General features: G+C 34.6%; 1 protein-coding gene across 7 annotated transcripts in view; it reads left to right on the forward strand.

The window, feature by feature from the left end:
- Positions 1-15,463, forward strand: part of CHD9 (chromodomain helicase DNA binding protein 9) — a 113,356-nt gene extending 97,893 nt beyond the window's left edge. For 5 of the 7 annotated variants that reach the window (XM_054570332.1, XM_054570330.1, XM_054570331.1 and 2 more), the window contains 7 exons: positions 252-524; positions 1,258-1,426; positions 3,645-3,784; positions 4,073-4,294; positions 6,920-7,048; positions 9,778-9,882; positions 12,023-15,463. In XM_054570332.1, coding sequence (XP_054426307.1) covers positions 252-524; positions 1,258-1,426; positions 3,645-3,784; positions 4,073-4,294; positions 6,920-7,048; positions 9,778-9,882; positions 12,023-12,916 — 1,932 coding nt within the window. In that variant the 3' untranslated portion in view covers positions 12,917-15,463. The remainder of the gene's footprint in view (positions 1-251; positions 525-1,257; positions 1,427-3,644; positions 3,785-4,072; positions 4,295-6,919; positions 7,049-9,777; positions 9,883-12,022) is intronic. The other 2 variants (XM_054570333.1, XM_054570335.1) reach the window with 1 other exon arrangement.
- Positions 15,464-19,152: the final 3,689 nt, after the last annotated feature.

The raw sequence follows: 19,152 nt of genomic DNA on the forward strand, positions 1-19,152 counted from the left end.
AAGGAACCTATATTTTGTAATTATGAATACAAAAGTGTAGAAAAATATCTCCATAATATTTTTTAACTTCACCAGTGGGAACTTATACTTGATAATCTCTTATAGAATTGTAACATGTGTGTGAGAATATGTATGCATACCAAGTACACATATATTGTTCGGGTTAGATCCATTAAGGCTTGGAGCCATTTGCTCTCCAAAGGCCTAGCCTAATTATTAAAATTGTATTTTGATGCGGTGTGATTTCCCAGGATCGTGTGATGATCAACCGATTGGACAGTATTTGTCAAACAGTTCTGAAAGGGAAGTGGCCTTCAGCTAGACGAAGTTACGATGCCAACTCAGTGGCTTCGTTCTATACCACAAAGCTGCTGGACAGCCCTGGCGCAGCCACAGAGCATAGCGAGCCCAGCGCGCCCACTCCACCAGGTGCCGGGGTGAAAGAAGACCACGATCAGTCAGCACAGATGTCAAAGGTGAAGAAGCATGTGCGAGAAAAGGAGTTTACAGTGAAAATCAAAGACGTATGTTTATTTTTATTGCCCTAGGGCCTGATTGCGATTGTGGTGTGCAGCATGCTTTTCCTGCAAATGGCTGCCTGCTCTTACTCTTACTTCCTTCACATACTTGTTTTCTGGCATTGGGATTATTTTCCTTTTGATATCCAGGTTATTAAACTTGAATATTCTACTAGAGGGATCATAATTAAGTATGTTTCTCTACCTATACTCCTGAAAAAAGCCCTTCTCCGAACAAGATGCTTTCTTAAACAGTTTGACAATTTCTGATTGTTGGGGTTCTTCTATATAATCTTTCAGTGGTATGTCAGAGCACTTTCTATTTAAACATTTAGCATGCCCTGTTTTCAGTAACCTCTCATTTTTCTGTATGATTTTTTAAACAAATCTGATTAGTCAGTATCTTAAACAAAGGTAATATTCTCTGAAATGTCATTTGAATGATGTACATAGAGATGACTTTCCAAAGCTGAAAGTGTTACAATGTACTGGTCATATGAAAACCTTTGTTTTGCTCATAAAAGTGTATTAGTACCTGGTTATTTTTAAATTTAAGATAGAAATTTTAATGTACATCATAGACATTGTTTTAATGTTTTCTTCAATTGATTTATGAGCAATGAGAATGTAATGTTTCAGGGGTTTTACCTCACTTTTTCTAAATAAAGCATTTCTCTTAATATCCTGCAATGAGATTTTTAACATTGTTCCTGTCTTAATAATGGCATTTGTTTCACAGGAAGGTGGTTTGAAGTTGACATTTCAGAAGCAAGGGCTGGCTCAGAAAAGGCCATTTGACAGTGAAGACTGTGCTCCGGGGCAGCAGCAATACCTCGCTCGACTTCGGGAGCTCCAGAGTGCGTCCGAGGCCAGCCTCGCCAGTTTCCCGAAGTCTGTGCCAGTATCAGGTGAATATACTGGTAATGATTGCCTTCGCCTGAACTATTTCCTCTCATTTCCAAACCTCTTTTATTTATTCTTGTAATAAAAATTCATTGGTCCTTTAATGTTGGGACCTTTCTTAAATCCTTAATTAATATAATTTTTAATGTAAATAAATATTGGAACTTTATGATATTTTAAAACAGAGAGGCCAGTTTAGTTTTGGAAGCTTATATATTTGGGTCAAAATATCACTTTATCAAGTAGCTTTATTCAGATAAAAGTTCAAATAGCATTTCAATATAAAAACAAATTATGAATTTAAAGAAAAACACCTAAATCACAAATTAATGGCAATTGATAAGAGAAGTTAAAACAAGCAGTTTCAGAAAGACTTTAGAGGCAGTGTAGTTCAGGTAGCTACAAAATAAAGAAATAGTTTATGACTGATCCCTGAAATGTAGTCTTTCATTCTCATGGAATGCTTGCAGAAACAAGATTGTTACTGGGGAGACATTTGTGTAAAGTTCAGAGCCTGCTTAGAAAAGGTGAATCTAAATTACGGGCAATATCAAAAACGGAGTTTGGGAGGGATTGGGGTTAGTGGTCATGAAGGAATAGGAATTGATATAAGACATTTCATTCATACTAGAATAGGAAGTCATGAGAAGTTCTTATACACAGGAAAGTGTTTTTTAAAGTGTTACTTTAAGAAAGTCTATTATTACAGCTAAAATGTAATGCAGAAGTATTTTGAAAGAATTTAAAAATCATATTACATTAATCTGATTATAATAAAATTTACTATGTTGGCATAATGAAACCTTTTGTGTGCAAAAATGACTTTTAATTATTATAATTAGTTATTCCTTACCATATGAATTAAGGGATGTTTTTGAAAATGAGATGTAGGAAGTTAAGTTATTTCTGGATTAATTCTATTTACTTTTAGAGAGGTGGGAAGGGAGTTAGAAAGGGAGAGAAACATCAATGTGTGGTTGCCTCTCGCACGCCCCCTACTGGGGGCCTTGGCTTGCAGGCCAGCACTCAATCCAGTGAGCCACACCAGCCAGGGCATGGAGGTAAGCAATTTCTCTAAGCTTCCACAGCCAGCCAAAGGGCAACGCTTTTTTCAGGATACACAGGACTTGCTCAAAAACTTCTCTGTGAATGGTTGAAAATATATTTTATACTACAGCTGTCAACCATTTTAAATAAAGCTCATTCTTAGTGAAATTTTTCTATTAATAAGAGAATTCTAGATTGTATAGTAATCTTTAAAGAAAGAAACTATGTCTTACTCATATTTGAACCATTATAATACCCTGTACATAGCTATTTGATAAAAATTTGTTGACATGAATGAATGCGTGCAACAGTTTAATTCATATACCACTTTTTGAAATTGATTTTAGAGAAGAGGAGAGAGAGATTGAGAGAGAAACATAGATTTGTTATTCCACTTATTTCTATCATTGGTTGATTCTTATATGTGCCCTGACCAAGGAACCCGCAACCTTAGTGTATTGGGATAACACTCTAACAAACTGAGCTACCTGGCCAGGACTCATTTATATGCCTTTCAAACATTTTTTATTTTACTGAGTGCCTAATGAAATGAGCAATGAGAGAGGTCAGTTTAATTTGGTAACTAAACAGTGGTGATCTTCAAGAAAATGTATTAAGTAGGCTGTGGCAGAATGGACTATGGGAAACTGAGGGATGAGTTCATTGTGATAAAGAGGAACACAATGGAGACATGCCTTTCAGACATTTTAAAAGTTGCAGAAAGTCCAGAAGAAGTTTATTTTTTGTTTGCTTGAGTTAGGCCATGTTTTTAAGTTGAAATGAATCTAATATAGAACAAGACATTTTGGCACAAGAAAGCAAAAATAAATTATAAAACAAACATTTAGAAAAGGTAGGAATAAATGGGTTCAAAGAAAAGGGAAAGTTTATCTTGTGCATGAAAGGCATGCTTCTCTCTAATAGGGGAAGGAAGTGATTATAAGTGAACATCTGGAGGGGGGGAAATTGAGTAAATAAATAAATAGTTGAATGAGGCCGCTAAATTACTATTCCCTGAGTTTTTAAATGACAAATCAGTGGAATTTTCAGTCTTGAAAATGCTTGATTTAAGATATATAAAATTGAACTAAAACTTCCATATATTTAGAAAAATGATTGTTTTTATTGTTTAAGAACTAGGTATTGATCACTGTTTTGCATTTTTAATTTGATTAGGTACTTCCATGCAGTCTACCCTTGGTGCCAATGGAGTTATATTAGACAACCAGCCTGTAGTCAAAAAAAGGCGGGGGAGGAGGAAGAATGTAGAAGGTGTCGACATCCTCTTTTTTAACAAAAATAAACCACCTAATCATGTAAGTAAAACAATATTTAAAACCTACTGATCTATGAATGCAAAACTCAAAACATGTGAAAATTTATGTTGTTGTTTTGTAGAATAATAATTAGGAAATTAGAAGTACACTATGTCGCTACTTCTCAGAATTTAACACTGGACAAGATCCATGAAAATCTTACAAATGAAAAATTTTGCAGACTTTTAAACAACTTTTTTTTTTCTCTTCAAAAAGAATTCCTTTATTGGAACAAAATTAGAATGATCAAGCATGGGTATAAAATTTTCATTTGGTGTTTTTCTCCAGGTTACTTTGGGCTTAACCACCTCACAGATTACTACAGGGATAAACCCAGCACTGTCGTATTCTCAACCTCAAGGAATTCCTGATACAGAAAGTCCGGTTCCAGTTATTCACCTGAAAGATGGAACAAGACTTGCAGGCGATGATGCACCGAAGAGAAAGGATTTGGAAAAATGGCTTAAGGAGCACCCAGGTTATGTGGAAGATTTAGGAGCCTTTATTCCTGTAGGTGACCCTTTACAAATCTTGGAATATATTATTTCTATGATTTATCAGACATATAATGATGAATTTTAAATTTTCATCTGCTTATATTAAATATGTATTCTGCCCAAACTTAGAAAAATTAGCCAAAAAGTTTATTACAATCTTTCCCACTGTATTGTTTACTGAGCGCATAATTCTGGATACATACCTCTCTTTAAATATTTATTGAGTCAATGACTAAAAAAATGAAAATTTTCTGAAGTCTTAAAGGTATTATGTAAATGCAGTGATTATTTTATTAACAGAAAAAAGTAATTACTTTTTTTTTTTTTTTTTTAATGAAAAGGAAATGCAAAAGCTCCAGTGCTTAGAATGGGACTGTGTCTATAATATCCAGGGTTTGGCAGAAGTAAGGCCTGCTTGGGTGTGGTTGGTAGGGTAATAATATGAGTATAATAATTTATAGTTTTAGTTTGAACATTTCACCAAAAATGTCATATGGTGTGCTTGAGTTGATATTTTTATGTTACAGAATTACATGCTTATGATTTGTTATAAAAAAAAAGGCGTTTTTTTGTGCCAGACCCTATATATTTTAATATATTTGTGTCTGTAATATATATTTAGTTCAGTATTTTACATGAAATAACCTATTAGTCTAAAACAGAGACACTCAGTCTTAGTTTTTGAATTCCTCTCATACCCTAAGTTTCCTCAAAGGATAACGTGAACTTTAATTCTTTTGTTTTAAAAAAAAAGCCAAATAAAGCTCTTAAAATTCTGAGGGGAGGGGTTTTCACTAATCTGATGGGCAATCATGGAATGAACATTGCAATTCTAAAAATAATGAGAATTGGTAGTTTAACACAGTAACTTTTCTTAACAGGTTATAAAATAATATTCATTCATTCAGTAAGTTTTTATTGAGTAGCTATTGTGTCCTAGTTGCTATTTTAAAGGATTGAGGTTAAAACTGAGCAATATAAAGTTCTTGCCCTCATGGCATTTACACTGTCTCTAGAGGATTCTCTTTCTTTTATCACTGCAAAGGGATTTTTATTAATTTTTTAAACTTACATCTGTTTATTATTTTTCACTGCAAATTTTATTTCATAATGTTTTATATAACTTTATTAAGATTTTAATAACATTTTTAAAGGTGGCATTTATTATAGTAAAGAATATGAAACTAATTAGTTTAATTTCCAAAGGATACTTTACATTAACACTTTCTTGGATCTCATGTTATATTATGATATATTTATAACTAAATAATTATAACATGGTATATATACTGTAACATAAGTATGTATAAAATGCCATGGAGGCAAATAAAAGAATAATTACTCGGGGCAGAGTAAAGTATTTGGGGTAAGATGGAAGAATAATAGAGCTGACACATGACTGATGAATGATAAAAGAATTAGTGGGCATTTGACCAGATTATTCCAAGACAAGGATATACTAGGCATTATAAAACCATTATGAAGATAATTAAACAAGGATAGGAGTATAAGGTATATTCATAAAACAGCGACTAGTCTCAAGTTCCAGATTATGTGTGGCAATATTTGGGGTAATAGTAGCTCAATGGAAAAGGCTGAAGTAGGTCCTAGCTATGATGGGACTGGTATGCCATGCCTAAGTTTGAGCGTTAGTCTCATGGAGTGTTCTGATTGGTTGGTAATAGCTACACACTTCAGGCCTGCTTTGTTGACAGTTGCAGAAGTAACCAGCATGATTTTATTGAGTTTTTATTGCCAGAAATAGCCACTTTCTGGCTGCATGACCTTGCGGGAGATAAAGTCTCTGAGCCTGGAGTCTCATTTGTAAAGTAAGAATAAGCCCTGGCTGGGGTGGCTCAGTGGATTGAGCGCAGGCCTGTGGACCAAAGGGTTTTCCGGTTTGGTTCCCGGGCAGGACACAGGCTTGGGTTGTAGGCCAGGTCCCCAGCAGGGGGCGCGTGAGAGGAAACCACATATTGATGTTTCCCCCCTCCCTTCCCTTCTCTCTAAAAGTAAATTAGAAAATATTTTTTAAAATATATCTTTGAGTATTGTGAAGATTATATGAGAAGAGATATGAAAGTATGTCAGTGAGAGGAATAGAAATGAAAGCCACATATATAAATCATGTCAGAGCCCAGAGAAAATCTGATGTTACAGGTGAAGTTTATCAGGAAAAGTAAAGAACTCTACAACTTATAGGAAGCTGCCCCAGCATTATTGGTAACTTCTTCAAGCAGTACCTGGAGAAGTGCTGTAGTAAGAGTATAGTAGTCTTTGAGGTCATTTAAAGAAGGAACTAGCAATGTCTTCATGTCAGGAGCCTACTTTTGTCCAGAATAATTGTTAAACGTGATCATTATGATGGCTTAGAATAATGTTTAAATTTATAATTGGAGGAAAAGATGCATGCAGTGATTTTGAAATTTTTTTTAGTGACTTTTGTTATATTAAATATAAAAATATTTAAAGATTAATGGGTGGATTCTTCAATATGACATTGAAGACATCATGTGGAAGAAATGTTATAACATATGATATATCTTCATTATTCCTGGACTAAATTACCTTAATCACCTCATTTGTACTATTTGCCCATGTGAAGATTTTGAGGCTCTTTCTATGTCATTTGTTTTAGAGAATGCAGCTCCATGAAGGGAGGCCCAAACAAAAAAGGCATCGTTGCAGAAACCCCAATAAACTAGATGTTAATAGTCTCACTGGGGAAGAACGTGTTCAACTGATTAACAGAAGAAATGCCAGAAAGGTATAAATGTATTTGTTTTTCTTGTATATGGATTCAATACTTGAGAGATCTCTGAAACAGTGTTCATTGTGCAGTGTTTTCTAACATATCTGAAAATGGTTAAACCTAGAAGATTTGTAGGAAAAGGCATGGACAAAAATTTCACATAGTCTGTCATGTATTTGGCTAAGCTATTGAGTGATATAAGCAAGGCCCTTTACGTAGCTGTACCTAAGCACTGGCACTGCGCAGTAGCACTGCATCTAAGGCAGTGGTTCTCGACAGGGGACACTTTGGTCCTCCAGAGCAATGGGTAATGTCTGTAGGCAATTTTGGTAGCCACAACTTGGCAGTAGGAAGGTGGCTGTTGAGGGAATGGGGGGAAGTGCAGGGGAAGGATGCTATTGTCCTCTAGTTGGCAGAGGCGAAGGGAACCGATAAACTTCGTACAGTGCTTAGGACAACCTTTCACAATTCAAGTCCAAATGTCTGTAGTGCAAAGGTTGAGAAACCCTCGTAAAAAGGGATAGCGCTCTCATCATAGCCGTGATTTACATATTTATCACTGTAATTTTACATTAGACGGCTATACAGTGCCTTGTTCTATCAAAATTGGCATATTATATAATCTTTTGGTAGATGGAAATAAAATGTCTTAAATTAAGGTGCCGTATAGACTAATGGTACCCCTGTGCTTATCTTGCTTTATTGATTGAATGGTAAGATTTAGGCTTTTCCAGTCTATTTCCAAACAAATGTGGCTCAATATTTGTTTCCCCAAATTGTTTGTTTTAGTGTTTGGATTGGTATATGTCTCTTTTACCTCGAAAAGTAAATGGCAGAACACTGTGGTATCATTTTTAAGTTTATAGCTTGAGCAAGCGACAAAATAAAGAAAAACTGGCCTCAGAGTAGGAACAGTAAATTTCACATTGAGTTTCTTCACTTGGAATTAAATTACCTCACATAGTTCATGTTAATTTCCTAGCTCTCTTTTGCTCTGGCTAAATCACCTCACTGGTAATATAAAAATACATTAAATTCTTTTAATTTCTCAGAAGAAATCATTGGAATTGGAAGAAAACTTTAAAATGACAGTTTTAATATTGTTGTGTGTGCCAACTCATTAAAATGAATACTGAAATATAATACTATTTTCTTCTTTAGTTTTATAGAGATAGCTTATTTAGCTTTGTTAGTACTTTAAAGTGATGCCATCGATGTCTTAGGGAAAGAACAAGGTGACATTTTAGTAGCATTTTATTAATTTCATGCTTGCATAGGTTGTGTTACAAATCATCGCACATATAATGAAAATGAAAATTAACATTACTAAGTATGGATAAATTTGTTTTAGACAGTTTTAAGGAAATGGACCAGTTTTGTATTTTGTCATGTTTAACATTAAACACTAAATATTATTTTTAATGTGTTAACCTGATAAGGGGCCTGTTCATTTCCCTTAATTTGTAGAGTTCTTTATTGTCCTGAGTCTCTAGAGTGTAGAGGCTTCACAAGTCATGAGTCGCTAAGGAAAAGAATCTACCTGCTAAATTCCCCATCAACCACCCAGAGGGCCTGCAGTTTAAATTGGAGCTTAATGAAGGTGATACTAAAAAGAGAAGGGACCAGAAACTACAAAGACTAATGACAATAGGAAATACTAGAGAAGAATCTTATAGGTATTATAACCGGCCATATTAAACTTTGCATATATCCTATCAAGATGTGATATGTATTCATTCAAAGAGGTGTGGAAGAAGAAATTACTCAAGGAATATCTAGACTCCAAAGGAACATTAAATTAGTAGGTCCAAGTCATTTAAATTTAAATCATTCAAATTGCAAAATATTTTGTTTCAATTTTTACTGTTATATATATATATAGTTTTTATTTTTTTCAAATTTACGTATTAGTAGTTGGTTATATCTCTTTTCACACACAAAGGACATGTGTATTTTTATATTTTTAGGGAGTCAACTTATATAATATTGTAGATGGGAGCATGGGTTTTTTGAGACCTGAGTTTGAAACCTGATGAGAATACTTACTAACTAGCTTTAAGTAACATATAACTTCTACGGGGCTTTGTTCCTTCATTTGAAAAATAGAAATAATACTATCTCAAAAGTATGTAGTTAGAACTAAAAGAAATTATACATTTAGCACAGGACTTGGCATGTAATAGTAATAGTAACATATACTTATTATGTGCCAGAGACTCTATACTAAAATACTTGAATTATATCATTTTATCTTCAAACTCTATAAAGATACAGTGTTGTTATTCCCATTTTACAGATGAGGAAACTGAGGCTCAGGAGAGACTTATTGATTGGCTTAAGTTCTCTTTTAACTTAATAACCTATCCAGCATAGTAAGTGCACAGGAAATGGTAATTATTTTGCTGTTCTAGTTGCTCTACATAAAACATTAAAAATTTCCATTTCCACAAGTTTATACAGGGGTGGGCAAAGGTAGTTTTACAGTTGTGAGTACATGAGTCACAGAGTTTATTCTCATATTATTTATTATTGTATTATTTTCCACATGAACAACTGTAAACCTACTTTTGCCAACCTCTGTATAGCATTTTAACAGAGTTCTGGTAGTTCTTTTTAATATAATAAAGATTGTCAAAAGAATATGTATTTTAAAGAAATAAATGCTGTATAAACTGAATGAAAGCAAGATGAGTCTCCATATTTAATAGGGTTTTTAAATGTCTAATAGTCTTTTTTGTTTACAGGTTGGAGGTGCTTTTGCTCCTCCTTTGAAAGATTTATGTAGATTCCTGAAAGAAAATTCAGAATATGGAGTTGCTCCTGAATGGGGAGATGTTGTTAAGCAATCTGTGAGTATTTCATAAACACTAACTCAGACATCATTTTTAAAAATTAGATGCCAGCCGTGGCTGGTATGGCTCAGTGGATTGAGCCCTGGCCTGCAAACCAAAGGGTCGCTGGTTCAGTTCCCAGTCAAGGCACCATGCCAGATTTGCAGGCTAGGTCCCCAGTAGGGGCCGTGCAAAATGCAACCACACACTGATGTTTCTCTCCCTCTCTTTCTCCTTCCCTTCCCCTCTCTATAAAATTAAATAAATAAAATCTTTTAAAAAATTAGATGCCACTTAATTATATCAGATTGAATTTTAAGATAAGAATCAAAAAAATAGTACTTGCACATGTGATAGAACTTTTTGGTTCACAATTTTTATTTTGTATATACTGTTAACGAATTTCTCAGATGCTTGTTGAATTAGAATGCAAAATCAATATATACTAGTCTGTTTTTATTTTAACCTCTAAGATACTACTTGAACAGTATCATAAAAAATAATCACAGATGTGGGGAAAGAAATACATAAAAGGATATTTGTCATGGTATAGTAGGGAAAAATGGAAATAGGCTAATGTCTTACCCATATATTTAGGAAACTATGCAACTATTTTTAAAATTGTATCTTAAAAGACCATATGATGACAAGGGAGAGAAAATTCACAGAATGTTAAATGGGATAGTAATTAAGTTTTTGGAATAGTGAAGCCAAACCATGTGGTAAATGCTGAGTGAGTAATAGCTATTATTTCTATAGGTGTCCGTATGAAAAGTGCAGGATATAAAACTATGTTTAGTATGATTCTATTTTATTTTAGAAAAGAAGGTGGGGAGAATTGTTGAATTTGCATATATGTACAAAAGATAAATGGAAGTACACATCCCAAGACATTACCAGTGGTTATCTCTCAATGGTGAAATTATGGATGAGGTTCTTTTTCTTTGCATTTTTTATTGCCTTGTTTTCTGCAACAGACCCTAACGCTTATTATATAAATACAACAAATAGTTGTTCCATCTAAGACAAAATTTAAAAATAACTGCATGAGAATCTTGTAAACCACTATCTAGAGCTGAACTGTCACAAATGGTAGCCTCTAGGCCTGCGTGGCTATTGAGCACTTGAAATGTGGCCACTCTGAATCAAGATGTGTTGTAAATGTAAAACACTGGCTTTGGATTTTGAAGACTTAGTTTGGAAAAAAGAATATAAAATATCTCAGTAATCTTCACAGATTATATATTGAACTGATATTATTTTGCTTATGTTAAATAGACTGTATTACTAAAATTAATGTCACCTAATTCAGTTTTACCTTTTAATGTTGCTACTAGAAAATTTAAAATTATACATGTGACTTATATTTCCACGGTACAATGGCTGGTCTAGAGGTTCTAAAGTCCTAAAACTTCTAGGAGTTTTGTGTCCAAAAAAACATGGGCGGATGATAAGAAAGTAGTATACTGTAGATTGTTTTCCATTTCCTGGACTTGACGCTTCCCAATGGCTGATCTAGAGGTTCTAAACTCCTAAAACTTAGGGAGTTTTGAGTCCAAGAAAATCATGGACAAGTGATAATAATGGAGTATAGATTGTTCTGTCCTCCATTGTCCTGGACTTGGTGCCTCCCAGCCTTCAGGTGCTGCTGCTGCAGTCCTGAGCCAAGCGATTTTGCCCCCTGTTAAGTATCTTTTTCAGCTTGGCTGTATCGTTTATTCCCAAAGTGACAGTTAAAAGATCCATATGAAGCATCTTATTTTAATCTTAACTTCTTATTTCCTCTGTCCTTTCCTTATTTTATTGTTCATCCAGATTAGAAGAGGGGCACGTCTTTAGTCTTCTGCAACATTTGGTGGAACATATAAGGGTGTGGGAGTAACCCTTATGAAAAATTTTCTAGAAATATTCTACAAACAGATGCCTCCCAGTACGGAGGAAGGCTAGAAGCCTGTTTCTGCTCTCTTATATGATAAAAGGAGAGGTGCAAGAGCTGTTTCAAGTCACTACTTAAAATAATATGAAATTAGGGTCTCTCTTGCATAATTGATTATATCATACAAAGTTTATTAATAATTATCTATTTTTAATAGGTTGCTTGTATCACAAGTTAATTTCTATTGATTTTAATATAGCTATTATTATTGATTTTTTTCAGGGGTTTCTTCCAGAAAGTATGTATGAACGTATTCTCACTGGTCCTGTTGTGAGAGAGGAAGTAAGCCGGCGAGGGAGACGGCCTAAAAGTGGAATTGCGAAGGCCGCGGCGGCGGCGGCGGCAGCGGCGGCGGCGCCCGCGACTGCCACCAGTGTTGCAGGCAGTCCTTTGTTAGCCAATGGATTACTTCCAGGTATGGATCTCACAACTCTTCAGGCCTTACAACAAAACCTACAAAACTTGCAGTCACTGCAAGTAACCGCAGGGTTGATGGGAATGCCTGCTGGCCTTTCTTCTGGAGGAGAAGCTAAAAGCGTGGCCACCATGTTCCCCATGCTGCTGTCAGGAATGACTGGATTACCAAATCTGTTGGGCATGGGAGGACTCCTGACCAAGCCTACCGAATCTGGAACAGAAGAAAAAAAGGGAAATGACTCTAAGGAGCTAGAAGGAAATAAGGAAAGGACAGAGAGCCAAAATTCAGAGAATGGTGGAGAAAACTCTGTGTCAAGTTCTCCTTCAACATCCTCTACTGCTGCATTAAATACAGCTGCAGCTGCCAACTCGTTAGCTCTTAACCCACTATTACTCTCTAATATACTTTATCCAGGGATGCTTCTCACTCCAGGCCTTAATCTTCATATTCCAGCTTTGTCCCAGTCCAATACTTTTGATGTACAGAAAAACAAAAGCAGTGACTTAGGCTCATCTAAGTCTGTCGAAGTAAAGGAAGAAGATTCCAGAGTTAGCGATCAGGAAGACAAAGGGGGAACTGAAGCAAGCCCTCTCAATGAAAACAGCACAGATGAGGGTTCAGAGAAAGCCGATGCTTCCTCTGGATCTGACAGTACGTCGTCGTCTTCCGAGGATTCAGATTCTAGTAACGAAGACTGATCCCCAGACTATGCTTAAATTATGAACTCGTTTTGGGTTTTTTCTTTAATTATTAACTGTAAATACCCCAGTGTGGAGTGCATCCATAACTTACTGACCGAACATTTCAGTTATTTGTTTAGAAGTGCAGACTCCTTTCAGAGACGTTTTGCATGTAATATTTCTTAAGATTCACAAGTTTCTGAACTCGTATGTACTATCAAATCCATAAAGGTGTAAAATTACAACAAAAGGCATTATAATTTTGTTGGGGGTTAATTTTATGAAAATTATGCTCAATAAGAGTTGTATATTTAATATATTTGCAGTGAACACAGAATACTTTATGCATATTACTGATTTAATTTGAATATAGTTTTACAGCCTCCTTGACACCTATAATTTACAGATCAAAACTCAGCAATAATTTGGGCAGCTAATGAATGTCATGAAAGCTGTAGAATCTACATCACCATTCATTGCTTTAATTACATGAAAATGCTCTAGTGTTTTGATGCACTGCTGATGTTTCCAATTCAGGTACAAGTGTGTTTGAAAGAAGAAATAAATTTCCCAATCAGCCAATTTAACTGGCTACCTGTTACCTCAGCTGAGTTAGTTTAGGAAGTTTACATTCATTTCTAATTCTATACTTGTTTTCAGGGGTTTTTTAAACACATCCTCTATATCATGTTAATCTGGCAAGAAATATGACTTGCTTTTTGCTAAGCTTAACTATGATATTAGTAAAATTGAGTCATAAAATAATCTTGTGTCATGTGACTTTGGCACCCTCTAGACATACTTAGTTTTAACTTTTCAAAGTTTGGCCTCCTATTAGAAATAACTATGTCTCAGATGAGTAATGTCTGTTTCCAGGGTTCAGAAAAGGCAAACTCATGAAATGCCACTGAAAAGAACTTTCAACACAGCATACTTTATGTAAAACAAATTGTTTGTTTGCTTTATTTGTGTAGATTTCTATTTGTGTTTTACGTTATGGTAATATTCCAAAATGAACAGATAATAGTGGTAAAGTAATATGCAAACAGTTTAAATTTATCTTGAGTTTCTTCTAGGTGTAAACAGACTAAATGTTGCCCAGAATCAGTGTTGGGTGTTCAGTTTATATTAAATATACTGAGTCGCCCATATTGAAAATGCACTTTGAATAATCTCAAAAAAATTGAGTTATACCTGTAAAACACAAAATGAAGCCCAAGGCTTCTGATCAATTTCTTAGAGCCCTTTACCATGTAAAATTTTCTGATATTTGATTTGTGATACAATTTCTCCTTCTAAAGCTGCTATTATTCTGACAAGGTAGAGGTCCAGGTTCACCTGCATATACATATAAAAACAATTAGAACTGAATTGGATGTAAAATACTACTTATATCCGAAGGAGAGATAAACATTAGCATTCTTCTGGTACTTGAATAAATCAGTGATAAAGTTTGCAAGGGGATAAATTTAGGAGGGGGGAGTACTCCACTTCTCTTCCACAGAAAAAATAACTTTCAGTGTGTTTTGAAGATAGAACTCTGTTGCTTTGTCATGAATTAAGCAATTATATTGGATTTCACAAGATACTTACCAGTGAATTATGTTTCTGTATGTAAAATAACCAGCCCCTTATTAGAGAGACAGTGTTATATGTATTTACAAAATTATGTACGTTCCGTTGGGATGGTATTGATTTTTGTATTTTTCCAAAATAGTACTCTGAATTGATAGTCCTTTATGCAATGTCTTAGCAATAGTCACTATAATGCCCATCCAAGAGAAGTGGGTAGTAATCCTTCATCATGAAAATGATATATTACATATTTAGTCTCTTCCCTTTGCAGTATTGCACTTTTGTTTAATTAGAATACACCTATGAGATAGCCAAAGTTTTTCAAAGACATTGAACTTAGGTTGCTGGTGGAAAATTTCAGCACCATCCCTATTTCTCTTCCCTCACTCCACATCTACCCACGTGATCTTTATTCGTTTCTATCCCCAGTTTAAAAAAGAAAAGGAAAAAAAGCCCGAGATCTTGTCACTAAAATCTAATTTATATCAAATGTATGAGATAAAGTATTTTCCTAATTAATGCTCAAATGAATTTGGTTAACATCTCTTTCTATGTAATAAGGCAATTGCAGTTTTAAAAGTATTAAGGCTAATATTAACTTTAAACATTCTCTTGGGTTTCAAGATACTTCAATTTATTATTGATTGGGGGAATATTATCCAGGTATCAGGTTTAAAAAATGCAGATATGGTTGTATAAAGTTAAGGGTTATAAGGAAAAAAAATCAGTAGAACTACATAATACTAAAGTTGCAGTTGAAAGGATATCTAAGTATGTGTTGGTAGTTACTAAAAGATTATAGCTGTTATTGCCTTGTATTTATAGCCCTTGTTTCAGGTTTCATGATACAAGTCTTAGTCCAATTTTTCTTTTGGACATTTGCAATATTTACCGGTTGTGTTTTGTGTAGTCTGAATTTGTTTTCTGTAGTTGAGCAAACGTCTTAAAAAGTCATTTGTAATTTATTAAATTACTTTCTATGATGTTCTATAGAGCAAATGGAAGTTTAATTATTTTTTATTAAACATATTCTTTGACTACCCACGATGTCAGCCTCTGTACATGACAATACTTCTTTTTGAATTGAATTTTTATATAGCTAACTTATCTTGAAAGTAATGAAAGAAACTATAGTCCTAAATCTTTAAATGGAAATTATAATTGGGAAGAATTTTTAAGAGACAGAATTTGGTAATAATTATATTCACAATATTACTATTTCCTTAAGTTTTCTTCTCTGAACCTTAAAAATAATCCAGAAAGACTCAGAGATATACCTAACCTCTTAAAGGCATTCATTTAGAAGTCATTAATTATTTTTTCACGTGGTCTTAGGAGTTTTCCAATTCATTGCCTTTGTTGATAGTGTCTTTTGTAAACGTGAAAAATTTGTTTTTCCTCTAATTACCAAAGTAAAACAGTGGAGTCTCATTATACACTCATTTAACTTGAACACATTCAACTATACTTTTATGCTTAGAAAACCTCTCTTTCTTTTTTCGTACAATATAGCATGTAAACACAAGCCAACTACTTCATCTAGTGCTCACCCAGAAGACCAGTAATCTACCCTGATGCTGGAGGAGGAGCCGGCCATGGTGGATGTTTTTGAGAGAAGATACACTATAAACTTATGTGTTCTGTATTTTGTGAGCTGTAGGAGGGAAAAGAGTGATATTTGACTACAGGTAATCTTCACCTTATACAAGAAATTTAGAACTTAATTCCTATATAAATGTAACTCCAGTACATAAGCTATTTATTTTTAAGTGCAGAAAAACACAAAAATATTTAAATCATTCATAAACCTACCCTGAGATAAAAAATGTTGTTGGTATAGATTTCCAGTCTTTTTTCTATGTATGTTATATACCTGTGGTAGGTTGATTAGTGTCCTACAAAAATTTATGTCAACGGAGAACCTCAGAATGTGACCTTATTTGAAAATAGTGTTGACAGATGTAATTAGTTAAGATTCTAACATACTAGATTAGGGTGGGCCTTAAATCCAGTGGCAGGCACCCTTGTAAGAAGAGGAGAGGACATGCAGGGAAGAGCGTTATGAGACCAGAGGCAGAGATTGGAGTGGACACCAAGGGTCACCAGCAGCCACCAGAAGCTAGAAGAGCAGCATGGAACAGATTCTCATTCAGAGCCTCCGGAAGGAACCACCCTTGCCAACATCTTGATTTTGGACTTCTAGCCTTCAGAACTGTGAGAGAATAAATTTCTGTTTTAAGCCACCCAGTTTGTGGTAATTTGTTATGGTAGCCCTAGGAAACTAATACATTTTCCTATTAAATCAGTATTACATGGGGCATAATATTTACTCTTCAGCCCCCAATATACTGACCTATGTCAATAAGTATCCTGCAATGTGATTTTTAATCTTAACAATTTAGTATTGGCTCATACTGTTGTATTTTATTTAACCAAGTACTTAAAAATTTGGGTTTAAGACATTTGGGTTTATATATGCATTTTTTTGCATCTATCCCTAATGATTTCCTTTATCCCTAAAAGTGAAAATACTTCCTTTATTTTTAAGTGTCTTGATTTGTGTTGCCAAATTTATAAGGATACCATTAGTTGCAATTTATACTACCATTAGCAGGGTACATTTTGTGAATGTTCATTTACCCCAAATCCTTACCAATACTGTGTATTGTCCTTTGAAATAACTTGCCAAATTAATAGGCAAAATAACATCTTGATGAATTTTTAAATCCTTTTTCTTAATAAAAACCAAGACAAGAGTATTACGGAAAATCTGGGGGAGGGGAGGGGAACTAGGGAAAGCACAAAGTAAACAAAATCCCCCATAATGCTGTACACCCAGATAATTGTAAACTGTCAGGTCATTTTTCTTTGCAGATACATATTATATATTATTTTAATAAGAATGGAGTTATACTGTACATACCATTTTTGTAACCTTTTTTTCATTTACTATATCATGATTATCTTTCCATGTCATTAAAGAATCTTCCAAAACATTTTTAAGGACTTTCTCATTCTAATATATAAACAGTATAATTTATTTAATATCTAATTATTGAGCTCCTACACACACACGCGCACGCACGCGCTTAAGTTTAAGGTCTCTTGTGATGCACTCCTACACCTCCTGGAATTTATTATTTTTTTTAAATTTACAGTTGACAGTTAACTTGTTCTAGGTCTCTTTCACCGATGAGCTCACAAGCTCTGTGAGGGCAGAGAGCATGCTTGTCTCATTCCCTACTATATCCTCAGTGCTTGCCAAAGTGCTTGACATACAGTAGGCACTGGCATTTGTCTGAGTATTTGGGTGGATGGATGGATGGCAGACTTTCTGGCTGAATGAATGAGTGCGAGAGGAATAATCAGAATCCAAGACCCAAACCTCTTAATAATTAATATTTTTTAATTGAGGTAATTGACATAGTATTAATTTTAGGTGTACAGCATAATGATTTGATGTATGTATATATTGGGAAATGATTACCATAAGTGTAGTTAACATCCATTACCACACAGAGTTACAATACTTGTGATGAGAATTTGTAAGATCTGCGCTCAGCAACTTTCAGATACACAATAGAGCATTGTTACTTACAGTCACCATGCTGTCCATTATATCCCCAGGACTTATAATTTGGGAAGTTTGTAACTTTGGACCACCTTCTCCCATTTTGCCCCCATCTACTCCCCCCACCATATCCCACCTCTGTTCTCTGTATCTATGTGTTTGTATTTTTTATTTTGAGATTCCACATGTGAGATCATACAGTAATTGTCTTTTCTCTGTTTAAATTATTTTATATATATGTAATGCACTCAAGGGCCATCTGTGTCACAAATGGCGGGATTTCCATTTATATGGCTAAATTATATTCCATTTGTGTGTGTGTGTGTGTGTGTGTGTGTGTGTGTGTGTGTGTGTTTAAATTTTTTTCTTTATCCATCCCTTGATGAACTCTGGTGTATAATTTATCTCTATGCTACTGTGAATAATGGTGCCAGGAACATAGGGGTGATTTTGTTTCCCCTGGATAAATTCCCAGGAGTGGAAATGCTGGACCATATGAAAACTTATGTCATGCAAAAATATACACATGAATGTTAAGAGTAGCTTTTCTCATAACCACCAAAAACTAGAAACAACCTGGATGTTTTCAACTGGTGAGTGCATAAATAAATGTTGGGCCAGTTGTCGTGCAACTGATAGGACTTAGCAATAAAAAGGAACAAGCCACTTACAGAAGCAACAGCCTGGATGAATCTGAAAGGCATTATGCTGAGAGAAGCCAAATCAAAGATTACATAATGTATATTACATCCATATGACATTTTGGAAGATAGGGATGCTATGGGGACAGAAAACTGATCAGTGGTTTTCTGGGGCTGTGTGAGGAGGGGTTCACTACCAAGGGGCACTAGGAAACGTTGGGCGATAGAAATGTTCTGTATTTTGGTTGTGGTGGACATGATAGTATTCGTCAAAATTCATAGAACTGTACACTTAAGAGCAAATTTCACTGCATGCAAATTACATCTCAATGAATCTGACATAGAAGAATAAACAGAAGAATACTTAAAAATTAATTTGTACATACATTTTTGGTGACAGGAAATATGAAAGATCAAGAACAGACTTTCAAGCACAAAAGAGGGTAAAATATTTTAGGAATAGTGGG

Source organism: Pteronotus mesoamericanus, unplaced genomic scaffold (genome assembly GCF_021234165.1).
Source record: "Pteronotus mesoamericanus isolate MK-2021 breed Mesoamerican mustached bat unplaced genomic scaffold, CSHL_Meso_final contig_202, whole genome shotgun sequence".
Classification (NCBI taxonomy): Eukaryota; Metazoa; Chordata; class Mammalia; order Chiroptera; family Mormoopidae; genus Pteronotus; species Pteronotus mesoamericanus.